The 20342-nt window shown below is 44.5% G+C and overlaps 1 protein-coding gene across 1 annotated transcript in view; it reads right to left on the bottom strand.

Moving 5' to 3' along the window:
• The window catches only part of LOC126484892 (tubulin polyglutamylase complex subunit 2), a 157284-nt gene that overhangs the window by 122016 nt on the left and 14926 nt on the right, over positions 1 to 20342 (bottom strand). Inside the window, exon 3 of the mRNA XM_050108490.1 lies at positions 8865 to 9046. Coding sequence (XP_049964447.1) covers positions 8865 to 9046 — 182 coding nt within the window. The remainder of the gene's footprint in view (positions 1 to 8864; positions 9047 to 20342) is intronic.

The following is a 20342-nucleotide window of genomic DNA, read 5'->3' as shown; positions in this document are numbered from 1 at the left end:
GCCCCGGGAGTAGACAACATTCCATTAGAACTACGTTTCTAGCATTTGTAGACTTAGAGAAAGCTTTTGACAATGTTGACTGGAATATTCTCTTTCAAATTCTGAACGTGGAAGGGGTCAAATATAGGGAGCGAAGGGCTATTTACAATTTGTACAGAAACCAGATGGCAGTTATAAGAGTCGAGGGACATGAAAGGGAAGCAGTGGTTGGGAAGGGAGTGAGACAGGGTTGTAGCCTATCTCCGATGTTATTCAATCTGCATATTGAGCAAGCACGAAAGGAAACAAAAGAAAAATTCGGAGTAGGAATTAAAATCCATGGAGAAGAAATAAAAACTTTGAGGTTCACCGATAACATTGTAATTCTGTCAGAGACAGCAAAGGACTTGGAAGAGCAGCTGAACGGAATGGACAAAGTGTTGAAAGGAGGATATAAGATGAACATCAACAAAAGCAAAACGAGGATAATGGAATGTAGTCAAATTAAATCGAGTGATGCTGCGGGAATTAGATTAGATAATGAGACGCTTATGGTAGTAAATGAGTTTCGCTATTTGGGGAGCAAAATAACTGATGATGGCCGAAGTAGAGAGAATATAAAATGTAGACTGGCAATGGCAAGGAAAGCGTTTCTGAAGAAGAGAAATTTGTTAACATCGAGTATAGATTTAAGTGTCAGGAAGTCGTTTCTGAAAGTATTTGCATGGAGTGTAGCCATGTATGGAAGTGAAACATGGACGATAAATAGTTTGGACAAGAAAAGAATAGAAGCTTTCGAAATGTGGTGCTACAGAACGGTGCTGAAGAAGAGATGGGTAGATCACATAACTAATGAGGAGGTATTGAATAGAATTGGAGAAAAGAGAAATTTGTGGCATAACTTGACTAGAAGAAGGGATCGGTTGGTAGGGCATATTCTGAGGGATCACCTGTTTAGTATTGGAGGGCAGCGTGCAGGGTAAAAATAGTAGAGGGAGACCAAGAGATGACTACACTAAACAGATTCAGAAGGATGTATGTTGCAGTAGGTACTGGGAGATGAAGAAGCTTTCACAGGATAGAGTAGCATGGAGAGCTGCATCAAACCAGTCTCTGGACTGAAGACCACAACAACATGTGTCAAAATTGTTCAAATGTGTGTGAATTCCTAAGGGACCAAACTGCTGAGGTCATCGGTCCCTAGACTTACACACTACTTAAACTGACTTAAACTGACTTATGCTAGGAACAACACACTCCCACACCCGAGGGAGGGCTCGAATCTCCGGCGGGAGGGGCCGCGCAATCCGTGACATGGCGCCTCAAACGGCTCGGCCACTCGCCATGGTGACTATGTGTCAATGGACCGTTCTCATCGAGGTAATTCATAATGTTCGAACACAATATATCTTCCAAAGTCCTGCTGCGTATCAACATTAATGATATGGACTAGTAATTTAGTGGATTTTTCCCACTGGCCTCCTTGAATGTTGGTGTGACGTGTGCAAGTTTCCAGTTTTTGGGTACGGATCTTTCGTCGAGCGAGCGGCTGATTATGATCACTAAGTATTGAGCTATTGCACCAGAATACTCCGGAAGGAACCTAACTGGTATGTAATCATAAACGGAGGCCTTGCTTCTATTAATTGATTTAAGTTGCTTTACTACTTGGAGAACGTCTGCTTCTACGTTATTCAGGTTGGCCTCTGTTGTTCATTCCAATTCTGGCATATTTACTTCTTCTTCTACGGTGAAAGCATTTCGGAAGGCTGTGTTTAGCCACTGTGCTTCAGCAGCACTGTCATCAGCAGTATTTCCATTGTTATCGCAAATGGTTCAAATGGCTCTGAGCACTATGGGACTTAACATCTATGGTCATCAGTCCCCTAGAACTGAGAACTACTTAAACCTAACTAACCTAAGGACAGCACACAACACCCAGTCATCACGAGGCAGAGAAAATCTCTGACCCCGCCGGGAATCGAACCCGGGAACCCGGGCGCAGGAAGCGAGAACGCTACCGCACGACCTTGTAATCGCACGGAGAAGGCATTGATTGTATCTTGCCGCTGGCATACTTTACATACGACCAGAATCTTGGATTTTCTGCCAGGTTTCGAGACGAAGTTTCGTTGTGGAGACTATTGTAAGCATCTCGCATTGAAAGTCCGAGCTAAATTTCGAGCTTCTATAAAAGAAGGCCAATCTTGGAGATTTCGTTTCAATGCTGTTTTCGTTGTTTCTGTAACAGTGTTCTGATATGTTTTGTGTACCATTGGGTATCAGCTCTGTTCTTTGTTGATTTATTTGGTACAGATCTCTCAATTGATGTCGATACTATTTCTTTGAATTCAAGCTGCATCTCGTCTACATTCACACCATTAATTTGGAGGGAGTGGAGACTGTCTTTCAGGAAGGCGTCAAAAGAATTTTTATTTTCTTTTTTGAATAGATGTAGCTTTCGTTTATTTTTGGTGGCTTTGAGAGTTACGGTATTCAGTCTCGTTACGACAACCCTCTGTTCCCTAATCCCTCTATCAATTGTTGCTCTTTATTGGCTAAAAGACTATTTGTTGCTAAGTGTCAGGTGTGGGCTCATCAACTAGTTGCTCGAAATAATTTTCAGAGAATGAGTTTAGCACAGTCACTTCTGGAAGTTGACGAAAGTTGTGGAGGTCGACTTGCTTTCCACGTCCAAGATCTTGCAAAAGTAGTTTCTGCAAGCGACTTGCGGGACTTTATCTGCTAGAGGACATACGCCTTAAGAACAGTGATCGTTGAAAGGAATTGACAGGCATCCGAGACGAGTGTCACGCAATGTTAATAGCAGTCGGTTTCAAACCTGGCCGGAACTACTACTTTCAATAAACGCGGGATAATCTTAAAAATGAGATCGACGGGAACTGCAAAATGGCTAAGCAGGGATGAGTAGAGGACAAATGTAAGGATGTAGAGGCTTATCTCACTAGGGGTAAGGTAGATACTGCCTACAGGAAAATTAAAGAGACCTTTGGAGAAGAGAGAACCACTTGTATGAATATCAAGAGCTCAGATGGAAACCCAGTTCTAAGCAAAGAAGGGAAAGCAGAAAGGTAGAAGGAGTATATAGAGGCTCTATACAAGGGCGATGTACTTGAGGACAATATAATGGAAATGGAAGAGGATGTAGATGAAGATGAAATGGGAGATATGATACTGCGTGAAGAGTTTGACAGAGCACTGAAAGACCTGAGTCGAAACAAGGCCCGGGAGTAGACAACATTCCATCAGAACTAATGACGGCCTTTGGAGACCCAGTCCTGACAAAACTCTACCATCTGGTGAACAAGATGTATGAGACAGGCGAAATACCCTCAGACTTCAAGAAGAATATAATAATTCCAATCCAAAAGAAAGCAGGTGTTGACAGATGTGAAAACTGCCGAACTGTCAGTTTAATAAGTCACAGCTGCAAAATACTAACACGAATTCTTTGCAGACGAATGGAAAAACTGGTAGAAGCCGACCTCGGGGAAGATCAGTGTGAATTCCGTAGAAATATTGGAACACGTGAGGTAATACTAACCTTACGACTTCTCTTAGAAGAAAGATTAAGGAAAGGCAAACCTACGTCTCTAGCATTTGTAGACTTAGAGAAAGCTTTTGACAATGTTGACTGGAATACTCTCTTTCAAATTCTAAAGGTGGCAGGGTAAAATACAGGGGACGGAAGGGTATTTACAATTTGTACAGAAACCAGGTGGCAGTTATAATAATCGAGGGGCATGAAAGGGAAGCAGTGGTTGGGGAGGGAGTGAGACAGGGTTGTGGCCTCTCTCTGATGTTATTCAATCTGTATATTGAGCAAGCAGTAAAGGAAACAAAAGAAAAATTCGGAGTAGGTATTAAAATCCACGGAGAAGAAATAAAAACTTTGAGGTTCGCCGATGACATAGTAATTCTGTCAGATACAGCAAAGGACTTGGAAGAGCAGTTGAACGGAATGGATAGTGTCTTGAAAGGAGGATATTAGACGAACATCAAAAAAATCAAAACGAGGTTAATGGAATGTAGTCAAATTAAGTCGGGTGATGCTGAGGGAATTAGATTAGGAAATGAGACACTTAAAGTAGTAAAGGAGTTTTGCTATTTAGGGAGCAAAATAACTGATGATGGTCGAAGTAGAGAGGATATAAAATGTAGACTGGCAATGGCAAGGAAAGCGTTTCTGAAGAAGAGAAATTTGTTAGCATCGAGTATAGACTTAAATGTCAGGAAGACGTTTCTGAAAGTATTTGTATGGAGTGTAGCCATGTATTGAAGTGAAACGTGGACGATAAATAGTTTGGACAAGAAGAGAATAGAAGCTTTCGAAATGTGGTGCTACAAAAGAATGCTGAAGATTGGATGGGTAGATCACATAACTAATGAAGAGGTACTGAATTGAATTGGGGAGAAGAGGAGTTTGTGGCACAACTTGACTAGAAGAAGGGACCGCTTGGTAGGACATGTTCTGAGGCATCAAGGGATCACAAATTTAGCATTGGAGAGCAGCGTGGAGGGTAAAAATCGTAGAGGGAGACACTAAGCAGATTCAGAAGGATGTAGGATGTAGTAAGTATTGGGAGATGAAGAAGCTTGCACAGGATAGAGTAACATGGAGAGCTGCATCAAACCAGTCTCAAGACTGAAGACCACAACAACAACAATCTCAATCTGTTTGCGAGTGAACATTACGGAGGGAATTACATGCATTGGATTTTTTAAGTCGGGTACCTCGCAAAAGCTGACTGCTTACAGCATTTCACACAGCTGCACTTCAGTCGGCAAAGAAAATAGGAACTGATCAATAGCTGACTGGAGGCGTGTAGCGTGGTCCGACGAATCACGAGTTTTTCAGATGACACAACGGACAGAGCGCACCGACGGCCCAGTGCAGCGTTTAACCCGCTGTGTCTGTGTGGAGGGTGTGGTTCAGTCTTGATTGAGTCTGTGGTGCTTTGTTGGTGTTTTTCATACCATGACTTGGGCCCACTTGTTCAGTCTACGGTAAACATGGAACATAATGTTTATTTCAACAGCGACCAAGTGTTGCCCTTCCATCTACATACTCATGATGAGTGAGCTGTGGACACTTCCGCCATGCAAGATGGCAACAACCGTGTTCACAGACGTGAGCGCATACTTTAATGGTTTCACGAACACTCTAGCGTCCTCTCGCTCCTCGACTGGCCCGCTAAATCACCTGATGGTTCAAATGGCTCTGAGCACTATGCGACTTAACTTCTGAGGTCATCAGTCGCCTAGAACTTAGAACTAATTAAACCTAACTAACCTAAGGACATCACACACATCCATGCCCGAGGCAGGATTCGAACCTGCGACCGTAGCGGTCACGCGGTTCCAGACTGAAGCGCCTTTAACCGCACGGCCACACCGGCCGGCTAAATCACCTGATCTTAAGTCCACATAATTGACGTTATTTGGAACATTGGGTGAAACGTAGCAATCGGCCGCCACGCAGTTTGGTGCCTCTGTGGTTTTTAACCGTCAGTGAGTGGTTTCAGCTGGATATGGTACACCTGAAGAAACTTGTGAACTACCGAGCGAGATCGCACAGTGGTTAGCACACTGCACTCTCATTAGGGAGGATGACTGTTCAAACCCGTGTCTGGCCATCCAGATTTAGGTTTTCCGTGATTTCCCTAAATCGCTCCAAGCAGATGCCGAGATGGTTCCTTTAAAAGGGCGCAGCGATTTCCTTGCCGATCCTTGACACGATCCGAGCTTGTGCTCCGTCTCTAATGGCCTCGATGTTGACGGGACGTTAAACCCAATCTTTCTTCCTGCCCACCAAACTTGTGGACTCACTTCCTCGCCGAAATGAGGCTTTTATCAAGGCCAGACGTGGTGGTTATACAAAAGCACAACGTCTCAATTTTTTGCCTGGTATGCTAGCGAACCAGCAACAAACATATAAGCCGTCCGTTGTGGCCGAGCGGTTCTAGGCGCTTCAGTCCGGCACCGCGCTGCTGCTACGGTCCCTGGTTCGAATTCTGCCTCGTGAATGGATGTGTGTGATGTCCTTAGGTTAGTTATGTCCAAGTAGTTCTAAGTCTAGGGGACTGATGACCTCAGATGTTAAGTCCCATAGTGCTTAGAGCCATTTGAACTATTTTTGAACAAACATATAAATAAAAATTGGGAGTAAACTAGACCATTAGATGAAACATAATAAAATAATAGTCCACATTTTTAGCAAAATAGTATTGCATCCACATACTTATTTAATAACAGTCATCTCTACCTCAGCGTTTCTTTATAGGTGCGTATAACAATATTCTCGACGTTTCATCTGCCTTGTACGATAAGCAAGTTCTTTCACGCTCCTCGAAACAGGCTTGGCTACTGCTGTGATGTCAAAAATGAGGCTTTTTTAAAGTCGGTAGCAGAAAACGATAGAAAAGAACTTCTGTTGATGGCACACCAGTAACAGATCATGTCTGAGCGAGCACATACACCGATGTGCCAAAACATTATGACCTCTGTCCACTGCGAGGTTGAATGCTGCCTGGTAGTGCAGCGGGAACGCGACACGATTAGTAAAGTACATAAACAGAGCAGAGACGAGTGAGGAATCATACTGGCAACGATAAGGGTTGCAAATCGGTAAATCCACTGACATAAGCGACTTTGGCAAAGTGCAGATTGTTATGGCTTCGTTCCCGGGAACGAACGTCTCGGAAACGGCTAATCTGGACGGCAGCCGATGCGCTCATGTCATGAGCGTCTATCGAAATCCAGGGAAACCACGATTAGACAAGAGGGTGTTGGGCGGTCACGCCTCATTACAGAACGTGGAGTTTAGAGGCTTACCCACTTTGTAAAACAGAATAGGCAGTGATCTGTGGAAGATTCGACCTCAAAGTACATTGGCGATGCAGGCACAACTGTTTAGGAGCACACCATTCGACGCACTTGTAGACCCAGTGACACTGTGAATTACGAAGATAATTGAGATTGGACCATGGATCACTGGTTGGATGAATCACACTTCTTGTAACACCAGCTCGATGGCCGCTATCATTCAGGCGAACGATGACTCGAAACATGTGCCGCGCCATGGACGCAGCCAACTGTGGACAGTATCATTATAAGTGAGAGATTCAACTAAGCTTCCGTAGGACCTATGGTAGTAACCGAATGCTCCATGAAATGTGTAAACTATTCAACATAGTTACAGACCACTTGCATCCCTTCATGCTTTATCTCGTCCCCGAAGGCGATGGCATCGTCCAGTGGGATCATTGACCATTGGCCAGAATCACGCTACAGTGGTTTGAGAAGCATGACTGTGAACTCACATTGACGTCTTGGCCCCAAATTCGCCTGGTCTGAACCCGATGGAACGCATCTGATCCGGCACCGCGCCCGCAAACCACTGGCCAGCGATTTATGGGAATTGTGTAACCCGTGTGTTGACACCGTCACTTAGCTCTGGAAACGTGCCAAGAACATTTAGAACCCCACCACGCAGAATCGCTGTTGTACTGCGTTCCAAAGAATGACAAACACGTTATTAAACAGACGGTTATAATATTTTGGCTACTGAGTGTCTATGTTGAATGTTTGCTCTGTCTTAATTACAACATTTTTTTTCACTCACCCAGTTATGATCCATCAATCCTACAGGATTATCAGTGTCTATTTTTCTGGTTTTTACAGAATTTTTAATAATCGCGAGTAAAAGAAAATCAATGGGAAGAATGAGCATAATGATGGTTCCACAGTAAAAGCGAAACATAATGTTGTAGTGACAGTTGTACAGCCAAGTTGGTAATTCCACTCTGACATGCAATATTTCTATGACTGACACAGTCGTCTTCTGCACATGCAGTGCATTGTGTTGTTATGTTAACTCGATGTCAGAGGGAGTTATCGAAATTGTGTGCTTAAAATGGACTCTACATCTCAGCTGCAGATCCAAAACTACAGGGTGAGTCAAAAAGGACTTCAAATTTGGAATGACATAGACATTTATTGAGATAACTTACAGAATCGGTAGATGAGTCATTCTGTGTCAAACAACCTCAAGTTTCAGATAAAAGTGACAAGTGTAATTCTGGTTCTATGTGACTACCATTTGCAATGTGGCAAACATCCCACTGGTAACCAATTTCTTTCCACAGTCGTTGCAGCAAATTGGGTGTAACTTGTGCAACAGAGCTTACATTAGATTTTTCAGGTCGGCTAAATTGTTTTTTTAGGAGAGGAACATACAAACGGAATTTAATTAAACCTAGAGAAATAAATCCAGTGGTGTCAAGTCAGAGAAGAGATGTGGCCATGTGATTGGCCCTGCATGGTGAACTCACCAATCTGGGAAGCGATTATCGAGGAAACCTCCAACTTTCATGAGAAAATGAGGTGGTGCAGCGTTTTTCTGTTGGTAAACCATCCCACCTCGGTCATTTTCATCGGTCTCTGGAGTTAAAAAGTTCAGTTCATGAAACAAAAACACACAGCGAGTACGCTCCGCACCAGTTAAAGTAGCCATTTTAACTGTGCACTACGCTGGCGCTCCTGGTGGCGGAATCAGGTACTGATGACTAATTGAATCAAACTTGAGGTTGTTAGCTACAAAATGACGCACCTACCGATTCTGTATGTATATTATTCCAAAGTTGCTAAGTCCTTTTTTACTCCCCTGTATACCATTACACAATTACGTCGAGTAAATCTGAGAGGCCAGTGAGACAATACGTGCTTCAGTGAACACATCCAAACTGTCATTGGTAATGGGCCGGAGGGTAAATATGGACAACTAGATGAAAAACATGAACCAAAGTGCGTGTGTGTATGTGTGTGTGTGTGAGAGAGAGAGAGGCCAGTGCACAAGCAGGCACCTTGCAGCGCGCAGTGAAGGAGGGCGTGGTGCGCTGCTGGTCCTTGGCGCTGCCGGTGGCGGCGCTGGCGGCGGTATCGAGCTCAGGCAGCTGGGGACAGTCGTCGGCGCAGCGTACGCCCGTCAGCCGTCGCAGCTCGGCCAGTGCGTTCACGCCCAACCAGCCCAGAGGCAGCACCTCGCCTGCAGAGAGAATCCACCAACCATGCTCATTTCACGTGGCAGCGGCGGCCGCAAACTGGAGGCCGCAGCATTTTAACTTGGACTGAGGCTCATCGACACATGTAGAAGTAAATTCAGGTGTATCCGAGGGAAGTGTTTTGCGACCCTTACTATTTGTCTCGTAGGGGAAAGTCGTGCAGTATCGGACGGCTTACAGTAACAGCCACTACTGTGCTTTCCCTCTCTGCCTCCGAATGGCAGAAGATTACAGTAAGGAGAAGAAAACTTGTGTATCCATGTACACTGGAGTTGGATATCTTGTTCCTGTCTTCAGTGCTTTGTCTGCTCTGAGTGCCTGATGATGCTGCTGTAGCTCTTAGTGCACAGAAGATATTTTGAGGCCTGTGATGCTCATTTTTATGGTAAGTGACTCATTTCACTGCTATATGGTGGTTGTTATGTGTTTGTCATGTAGTACTGGCCAACCAATTGGCTTTCAGTACCAGCTACAAGTAATTTCAATTTTTAAATTATATTTTCTTCTTCTTACAACTTTTCAGACTGAAATGGCGGAAATTGAGAAATAAGTAAGTCGGAAATGGAATAAAGAGCGCTTGAAAACGGCAGTTAGGTAGGTTATGTCTAAAAAAAAAAAAAAAAAAAAAAAAGACCCCGATGGAGATAGCTGAAGTGTTTTGAACAATTAGAAAAGAAAAATATCGCTATCGAAGAAAACAGATTAAAAGCAGAAAAAATAAAGTCGGACACAGACTTTAAGAAAGCTGAACTTAAATCAGGTGTTCCAAAATAAAATGAAGGCACAAAGTGTGGGCGTGGAAAGCCAATTACAACAAGGCGAAGAAAACTGGAATATATTGGAAATAATGGTAAACAGAAAATGTGTTTGGAGTCATTTGAAAAAGACTGGGTGCTGTGTGTCATGCTGGATGTGGGGATCAGGAGAATTTTTGTATTTTACTTGTGACTTTTTTAAACAATGAGCTACACAGTGGAGAACTGAGCTAAAATAATAAATACGCGTGCTTATGTGTTGTATTATTACTCAATAAGTGTGATTGCACTGTATAGTTAACAAGCAATATTATCACAGGAAAGACTGTGACCTGTACTGCAAGCCACTTTCCACAAGTCTTGTAATTATAACTCTTTCACTTTCGATGTAATTAAGAACTGTAAATAAAATCATTACGCGGTGCTATTCATAAAATGTACCTTGAGGTAAGAGAATAGTATACCAAAAATAAAATTGAGCTCTACAGTTACCCAGTAAAGTCGAAAACGTAACCTGTCTGTTAATGCAGGACTCTCCCCTACATTAATGACCTAGCTGGATCTAGCTGGGAATGTTAGTCATTACCTCAGCTTTCCTCAGATTATGCAGCTATCTACGAGCCACTTTCAGTAAGTAATGTAAGATATTTTTTTCTCGGTGATTGTCGACAGAAAAAATGCGGAATTTGTTGTGAGACATCATGGAATATTCCCACTTCAGACCCTATAGCTTCATGAAGTTCCGATGGGTGGCGGCGCTATATTTAGCCTTCAAAACTGGCGTCTATAAGTGAGGCGCATTCCAAGCAGAGAGCTGTCGTTTGGTGGAAAACCAGAGCATCACAGATATCCACAGTCGCCTGCAGACTGTCTACAGAGATCTGGTTGTGAACAAACGAAAGGTGAGTCTTTGGGTGAGGTGTCTGTCATAATCGCAACACAGTCATGCAAACCTGTCTGATTTCCCACGTGCAAGACCGCTCCACACAGCTGTGATTCCTGCTGTGTTGGGACGTGCAGATACTCTAATTCGAGATGAACGATGAATCACAAACACCTCGCTGCTCAACTAGACTTCTCTGTTGGTAGGGCTGTTACACCAGGTGGGCTACTGAGAGGTGTGTTCTTCCTCATCCACCCTACAGCCCAGATTCCGCACTTTCTCCCGTCCATCTGTTTCACCCAACGAAGAATGCACTCTATGGGAAGCAGTGCATTGGTGATGGGGATGTTATTCATGCAGCAAGATGTTGGCTCTGACATCGACCAGTAGAGTGGTACCATGCAGTCATACAGGCTCTCCCAGTAGGGTGGCATAATGCCATCACATTGAACAGAGATTACGTTGCAAAACAGGGTTTTGTAGCCAAAATAATGGAGAATAATATGTTGTACTGGAATCCTGAATAAAACCAACCTGCTTTCAGAAAAAAAGTGTTGCATTACTTATTGAACATTCCTCATATAATAAAGCACAGAATGAAAAAAATTGCACAAATATCCATCAAACCTTGATAACATTCTGAAGTGCTGTAAATATTGGCAGCTCGCTTATAATTAACAGAAATGTAAAACTGTGCACTTTACAAAACACAATAATGTAGTATCCTATACTTGCAATATCACTCATTCCCAACTGGAATCAGTCAGCACATACAAATAGCTGGATGTAACAATTTGTAGATATGTGAAATGAAATGATAATTTGGGCCTAGTGATAAGTAAAGCACGTGGCAGACTTTGCTTTAATCACAGGAACCTGGCATAGGCACGCTATGTCTGCAAAGGAGATTAGATAACCACCACTCTGAAACGGCAGATGTCTAAAGACAGATGCCAATCGTCACGTGACAGCCTACCTGCAAGTTTCAAAAACCACTGTTAAATGAGGAGTCTAGGAATATATTACAGCCTTTTAGGTATTGCTCCCATAGGGACCATGAAGAGAAAATCAGATTAATTACAACATGCATGCAAGCATTTATGAAGTAGTTTTTACTGTGCTCCCTACACAAATGGAACAGGAAGAAACCCAAGCATTGTGCCTGGCTTTGCAGGGCCATCCAATAGTACAGAGGCAGTAGAGTCCAATCGCCACATATGCTCCGGGTAGTTCCTAAGATTTTAGCAGGAGGCGATTGGCTACAGCTGAGCCAGGCAAGCTACGTCTGTCTTTGCAAAGAAAAGCGTTGCGCCAATTAGCACTGAAGACTGGCGATTTCTGTCACAAAAAACACCTCGTAATTCCGTCATAGATGCATATACTGCCTCTGTCTTGCACTGTGCTGAATGAAATGAAGTTAGGTCTTATAGTTAGTTGTCTGGTCTCCGAATAAAACTTGCAGTATGTTGTCGCATCCCTGTCAGAAGTTACTGTTTGGCAGAATGAGACCAGTCCAATAAATCGTGTTGCACATCACATCCCCTGTTGTCACATCTCGCAGAGGATTTTCGTGGAACTGATCAATGTCTCCACTGCACCACTCAACAATCAAAAGTGGAATTACTAATTCCGCTATGCACTGTCAGTCTTGCATAACGATGTGTCAAACTGGGGACATAAGGACAGTAAACTGTTAAGAGTTGGTTCTAACAGCGAATTCTGTTGTGGTTTTAGACAGCTTACTTCTATTATTTAGACAAATGCTGGGTCTTTGGTACACTTCAGACACATTATTAAAAACATGTTTCTTTCAAAAGACCTTTGTGAAACTTAAACAATGACAGTCACTATTAGAAAAATCAAGACGTCGAAGTAATATGATGCATTCATTATTATGGTCAAATACGAATTTTTATGTAGGGTATGACAGAAACAGACTTTGGGAAGTTGTGTACACTTCTCATATCAGAAAAAGCAAAAAAATTCAGATAAGCAAATATCTGAAAATATGTCATCAATGAACATTTTTCCAAGTTCTGAGTCAAGAAACGAACGCAAAGTGTCCAAGACATCCATCGCTTGCCTTCAGTGGCGGTTGTTGTGTAAGAGCACAAGAGCACATGTACATCCTAACTTTTGACACCTTTTAGATTTATTGCTTTTTTAAAATCTGAATGCTGTTAAACGTTTTTTTTTTTCATTTATTGCATTTCGATTCCCCCCCCCCCAGAGGGGGGGAGGGCTGGCAGCAGCGTAATATGCTGCTCTACAGCGTACAGAAAAGTTAAAAAACATAATGAGAACATAAACAAACAATAAAAAAGCGATAACACGGTGACATTATAAAAAACTGAAAATTTGCGGAAAGTTGAGGAATTTAAAATATAAAAACACTGCAGTGACGATTCGAATGAAGACACACAATAAGTAGACAGGCAAAATTAAAAAAAAAACAAGGCGACCGTCTGGTTTCTGTTCGCACGAGATAAAAAATACAACTAGCGACAGTATGGTGGCTGTTTGCAACACTGACAGAGGACGCATAACACTGAACACTCACGTAAAACAGCACTACACAGGTGTCACGGCGTCAGATGGGTGGGCGGGGGTGGGGGGGGAGGACCCTGACCGATGAGGGAAAAAGAAAAGAAAGGGGGGGGAGGAGAGGAAAAGAAATAAGGGGGAGCCAATGGAGGGAGAGGACATAGAAAAGGAGCGGCAGGGTAGATGTGAGAAGGAGTAGGAAAGGCAGTGGAGGGGAGAGCAAAAATGACTAGGGGGAGAGAAGGGAGGCAGAGAGAGGATAGGTGGGGAAAAACAGGATGGAAGGGGAGGAAGAGGGAGCCCAGGGAAAGGACAGAGGAAGGGAGGGGGAGGTGAGGATCAGAGTTGATAGGAGGGATAAATCGAGGGAGAGAGGGCATCATCCAGGAGGAGGAGTTGATGGAGGCCACCTTAGGAAAGGAGATGAAGGGTGTAGAGGTGAAGGGTAGGGGAGACACAATGGTGAAGGCATGGCAGAGGGGGCGGGTGTTGGAGATTAGAGGAGCAGCCAGGGGATGGGGGGATCAAGGCGGCGGGAGGTGTAGAGGACACAGATATGTTCAAGTTAAATGTAATGTAGATGTGGTAATTTAAAATTCATGGCATTAAATATACCGTGCTGTGCTACATTGCTCTCTAGTCTCAGTTAAGCTTGGAATCAAAAGTTGCAAGCACACCTTCTCTTGTGCACGTTTTAAGGAACTTCTGCACATGCGCAACTGGTGTGACATAATTAGCTTACGAGCCAAATACATACGAATTTGATAAAAAATGTGCATGGTTCAAGGCTAGCACAGCTAGCCCTTTCCACTCAACTACAAGTTTACATGAGTGCCACTAGGTGGTAGCACACTGCAGCAGACTTTTATCCAGGTTCGTTAGGCATAAATACCACTAAGTGGTAGCACACACCACAGATGTGCCAATTCACTCAGTATATGGTAAAATTAGATTGGACTTCAGCATATGTTATAGTTATACTGACAGAAAAACCTATTTTGTGGGATTCTGAATGAGATATAGTACATTAAGTTTTGGATTTTATCATACAATAATCCATTTTACGTACTGAGAACCATTAAGCACATCATCGTTGATTGTGAGACTGTAGCATTTATTCATGCTTCTGACGTCTGAGTCTGGTTTATCTGTACTGTAGGCCCACATTGTATACATATCTGAACATTCACGAAAAGCTGTCCCTCTGATTTCTCTGATATTCACTGAAACACATGGCATCGAAGATGGCATGCTTTTGGCCCTTATGGCTCTCAACGCCTCATTTGTATTCTACTCAAGTGACCTTGTTGCTAGATAGTACTACTTATATTTAATAATTTCCGCAATCAGCAGTTTGTGTTTGGGGCTGGTTGTTTACTGTGCAGGAATTGGCTTTGCTGTGCAGTGTCAGCATTAATTCTATTGAACCTGTATTTAGCCCAAACAGAAAAGAAAATTACCAGGAAAAGTTAACCGCAAAGGAATTAGGGTCTCCCAGATGACATCCAATGTTTGACAAGGTGACGAAATCAAATAAGTGTGACTACAAGAAACATTTAAAAAACAAGCCTATAATAAGCGTAACTTGTTGTGCGGGTTCAATGTAAGAATGCGTGATTTTCAGCCTGGAAGTTAATTCGTTAATTAATTCATGAATTAAGGTTCTTGTACATTTGTCTGAAAAAAATAAAAGACTACTAAAATTTCCACTTACACAAAAATGCGAAACGGAGAGTAACGAAAGTTTAAATTATTTTTCGTTCTTGCTATAAACTGTACTTAATTATGTACAAAACAACAAAATTCCACAAAAACAGTTCTTCCTCTTTGCAGACAAATTCTCCATCTTATTATTATTATTTTTCGAATTTTTACTATTATTAATGTTGTTATTACTATTACTATTATTATTATTATCATTATTATTATTATTATTGATGGCTGCTGATGCTGTTTAAATATGTTGATAAAAACATAACTGTTACACAGCAGCTGCTATTAACTTCGTACACTTATATTTATCTTAATTTAAAAATCTGTGAACACCCAGAATACATACCAATCCATCAATGCTTGCCTTTACATGTATTTGGATGACATGGAAATTTGCACACTTCCAAAAACTACTGGAAGGCGTCAGATGTTTTCTCAGATCCCATGAAACAGTGCCTATGTGTCTCTGCATTAGGAATGGCAGCAGCTCCATAAACCAATTGTCTCAGATGGTTTCACAGAATTTGTACACCATGGAACAGATCCCATACCCATCCTGCTGTGTCCTGTAGCTAGTGACTACTGCTTGCTACCAGTCACACAGTCATGTACCACAGGTTGCCTAAGCTCCAACCTGCTAAAGACAAAACCTCTGGAGATCAAAGGGAAACAGTCTGATTTGCCAGAAACATGCTGGGTTGTTTTCAACCAAACCTCCAGCAGCCTCCACGGTACCACGTGGTGTCAGCCTCACCACCAGAGGCGTAATCATTGTCATAAACAGCGACCATAACAGCACTACCTCACTTTTCTCAGTTATGTGTTCCCAGCAGCACTGATCCAGTATCCACTCTATGGCCAGTTCACAGTCCAGTCTTACGCTGGCCACACCTAGCATCCCATCAATTGGAGTTCACTTCATCAAGCAGAATGAGGAGCATTTCAGTGCAGTGTCTGTCCTCAAGCACCCTGCTGCTCAACACCAACCATGTCCCACCACATCCCATCCCACCACAACCACTGCAACACTCCCCCCACCCCACCACAGTCCCCATACAGCAGGCCACCCCATGATAGCCAGCCTCCACCCCAGCCTACCTCACTGCAGCCCACCCCATCATAGACCACCCAGTTGCAGCCTGCTCTGTCACAGCCTGACCTGCTGCACCCCACCCCACTGCAACCCATCCCACTGCACCTTGTCATGCTGCAGTCTGCCCCACCAGAGTGCTACCTACCATATCCCCACATCTCCTCAACAAGCCCTACTACAGACTGAACCCCCTCAGCATGACCCCTGCATCCCGTCACCTGCAGTCTGCCCGTAGCAGACTGCTTCTGCATCCTACCCCTCCTACCTTGCAACGTGCCACACACCTCTTACAGAACATACCTCCTTGCAGCCAACCCTCTGCAAACAGACCCTCCCCCACAGCCCAACACCTCACAGCCCACCCAACTCAGCCCACCCATCTCCCAGCAGATCCCACACAGCCTGCCAAACTGCCTGGCCACTGCTGCCTGACACTACATAGCCTACTCCCCCACAGAGATGGCACAGCCTGAAAACCACTGGCACCCATGCATCCTGCCCCCCTACAGTCTGCAACATTGTATCCTGCCCCCACATAGCCTGCCTGCTCCCCATACCACACTGTCAAAAAACTGCCCCCCACCCACAGGCTGCCCCCTCCCCCCAATTTACTTCAGCCCGATCCCTCTGTCTGACCCCCACATCCACCACCTGCAGTCCACACCATACGGCTTGTTCCCTGAAGCCCACCTTCCTCACAGCCTGCCCCCTGCTGCAGGCCCCTTATGCTGAGCTGCATCTACCTGCCCTCCCATGCTGCCTGACCTACTTCTGCTGGGCCCCACTGCCAGCCCTTCCATTGCCAGCTCCCCTACAGCTGACACCTCCATGTGTTCAACTCCCCCTACCCTGCCTCCACTACTGGCTCACCCCTGCTGCACCCTTCCCGCCCCCCCCCCATGCTTGTGCCTGCTGCAGCCAGCCCCCCCCCTGCTGCCTGAACCCCTATGAGTTGTCCCCCCTCTGGTTGCTCTGCACAGCCTGCCCCCACACAGCCTTCCCCCTCATAGCCTGCCCCCTCAGCTCACCCCTCCCTGCAGTATGCTCCCCCACATTCCACCCCCCCCCCCCAACAGACTGCCCTTTGTAGCCTCCCCCCCACCACATATCCCCCATGTGAGCCCTCCTGCATCCAGCCCCAAGCAACCAACCCTCCACAGCCTCACCCCCATACAGCCTGACCTTCCACAGACTGCAATAGTAGATGTCAACCAGTGCATTTTGAACAGGTGGACTAAAATGTGCTGGAGTTCCTCCATGCTTCAGCCCATTTCCTAAGAATATGACATGTAGCTTGTTTGGGTGATTGTTACCAATAACACCTTGCAGACAGCACCTGTATGATATATCGGAAAGACAATCTTCTGCAACTCTAGCCCAAATTTAAATGTTGAATTGTTACTAGCATTTGTCGTAGATGTACCAGGGCATCTTCATCCAGCCACAAAAAAAGGCCAACAAAATTTTCTGTTGCATCTCTTTCAAAAGTTGCCTCAGACAACATACTCAAAAGTATGTGCAGCAACCCACCAGAAAAAGTTCTCCTATCGGCGGTGGTGCACACTATATGTATGCATTAACTTCTGGTGAAGTTTCCTTCACGTGGTACTGGGAGAAGCATTACATGACACAGCAATGAATCACTTGCTTATAGCTGGGTCCTCTTCGACAATGTAAAGAATACATTCTTCATAGTCAGGAGCACGTGCAAATCATGGTCTACTTAGATTCATGATTTGTGATGCTGCTGATCTTGCTCAGCAACCCGATGATAAATTGCAGGAAAGGTTGGATGACCTCTGTGTGTTTTGCATGGCAGCCCTTTTTGGGAAAGCCACACAGCCTCGTGTCCGTTACCATTCAAGCAGTCCTGCATACAGTGGTGTCCAATAGAAAAGCAACAAACCGCTATTTCCCCGTATTGTGTCTAATTCACAGTATAATCATAAAAAATGTCAGCAGATGTCCGTACAGTCGTGTTTTGCACGAAATATGACATTCTGGTCAATGAACAACCACAGCAATGATGAAGACAGGGCACCTATCAAATGGGGTAGAGTTTACTGGGAGGTCCCACATCCTCAATCGCTGTGTATACCGTCACATACGGTGCAGTACGGCACAAAGAAAAAGCATACCAGATCCTCAGCTGTGGAGAGACATAAGAAGAATGGAAACAGAACAGTCGTAAGCTACTGTGACCAGAATGATTAACGTGAATCATTCTGTTGTTTCTCGAAAGTGGCGACAATTTATAGAGAGCGAAACAGTATCCCAAAGTCCAGGGCAGGGAGTACCATGAGTGATATCAAAAAGAGAGGGCTGTTATTTGGCCGTAAGGATTCGACGGTACCGCCTTAGTACTGCACAGCAACTGGCAACTGACCTCGCAGCATTCACTGGACGTGTTGTATCGAGGGAAACGGTGTACAGAAGGCTTCACAGGGTGGCCTTTACTGTCGGTAACCTGCTGTATGTGTGCCTCTGACGTGTCTTCACGAAAGGGAACGTATAGAGTGGAATCGACAAGAGAAAAGTGGGCCAATACTCCTTTCACGGATGAGTCCCGATTTGATCTGGAGAGTAATTCTCGACACATTAGCATCTGGAGGAAACTTGCAACGCGACTCATCATCATCAGTTATCTGCTATATTAGCAGGTCCTTTGCCTCTCCATTTTCTGCGATCCAAAGATTATGGAAAGAGATCAATATTGAGGAGGGTCCCAAATGTTGTGGGCAGGGATTACACTATGTGATCAAAGGTATCCGGACACCGTCAAAAACATACATTATTCATATTAGGTGCATTCTGCTGCCACCTACTGCCGGGTACTCCATATCAGCCACCTCACTAGTCATTAGACATCGTGAGAAAGTAGAATGGGTCACTCCGCAGAACTCACGGACCTCGAACGTGGTCAGGTGATTGGGTGTCACTTGCATCATACGTCTGTACGTGAGATTTCCACACTCCTAAACATCCTTAGGTTCTCTGTTTCTGATGTGATAGTGAAGCTGAAACGTGAAGGGACTTGTACAGCTCAAAAACGTACAGGCCGACCTCGTCTGTTGACTGATAGTACCCGCTGACAGTTGAAGAGGGTCATAATGCGTAATAGGCAGACATCTATCGAGACATCACACTGGAATTCCAAACTGCATCAGGATCTACCGCAAATACTATGATGGTTAGGCGGGAGGTGAGAAAACTTGGATTTCATGGTCTAGAAGCTGCTCACAAGCCACACATCACGGCCGGCCGGAGCGGCCGAGCGGTTCTAGGCGCTACAGTCTGAAACCGCGCGACCGTTACGGTCGCAGGTTCGAATCTTGCCTCGGGCATGGATGTGTGTGATGTCCTTAGGTTAGTTAGGTTTAAGTAGTTCTAAGTTCTAGGGGACTGATGACCTGAGAAGTTAAGTCCCATAGTGCTCAGAGCCATTTGAACCACACATCACACCGGTAAACGCCAAACGACGTCTCGCTTGGACAGTCGAACAGTGGAAAAACTTTGTGTGGAGTGACAAATCACAGCACACAATGCGGCGATCCGATGGCAGGGTGTGGGTATGGCGAATGCCCGGTGAACGTCATCTGCCAGCGTGTGTAGTGCCAACAGTAAAATTCAGAGAAAGTGGTTTTATGGCGTGGTCGTGTTTTTCATGGAGGTGGCTTGCACCCCTTGTTGTTTTGCGTGGCGCTATCACAGCACAGGCCTACATTGATGTTTTAAGAACCTTCTTGCTTCCCACTGTTGAAGAGCAATTCGGGGACGGCGACTGCATCTTTCAACACGATTGAGCACCTGTTCATAATGCACGGCCTGTGGTGGAGTGGTTACACGACAATAATATCCCTGTAATAGACTGGCCTGCACACATTCCTGACTTGAATCCTACAGAATACCTTTGGGATGTTTTGGAACGCCGACTTCGTGCCAGGCCTCACCGACCGATATCGGTACCTCTCCTCAGTGCAGCACTCCGTGAAGAATGGGCTGCTATTCCGCAAGAAACCTTCCTGCACGTAAGCCTGCGAGAGTGGAAGCTGTCATCAAGATTAAGGATAGGCCAACACATATTGAATTACAGCATTACCGATGGAGGGCACTACAAACTTATAATTCATTTTCAGCCGGGTGTCCGGATAATTTTGATCACAGAGTGTATGTTGACCACTCGAACACCTCTTCTTGAAATTCTAGGGGTGAATCAGCAAGGTTCAACTGCAGTCAGCTATCATGACGAGAACTCGGCACATCACGTGCAGTTGTTGCGAGGTGGTGTGAGC

The sequence above is a fragment of the Schistocerca serialis genome, chromosome 6 (genome assembly GCF_023864345.2).
Source record: "Schistocerca serialis cubense isolate TAMUIC-IGC-003099 chromosome 6, iqSchSeri2.2, whole genome shotgun sequence".
NCBI lineage: Eukaryota > Metazoa > Arthropoda > Insecta > Orthoptera > Acrididae > Schistocerca > Schistocerca serialis.
This window is presented reverse-complemented; position numbering and strand designations above follow the sequence as displayed.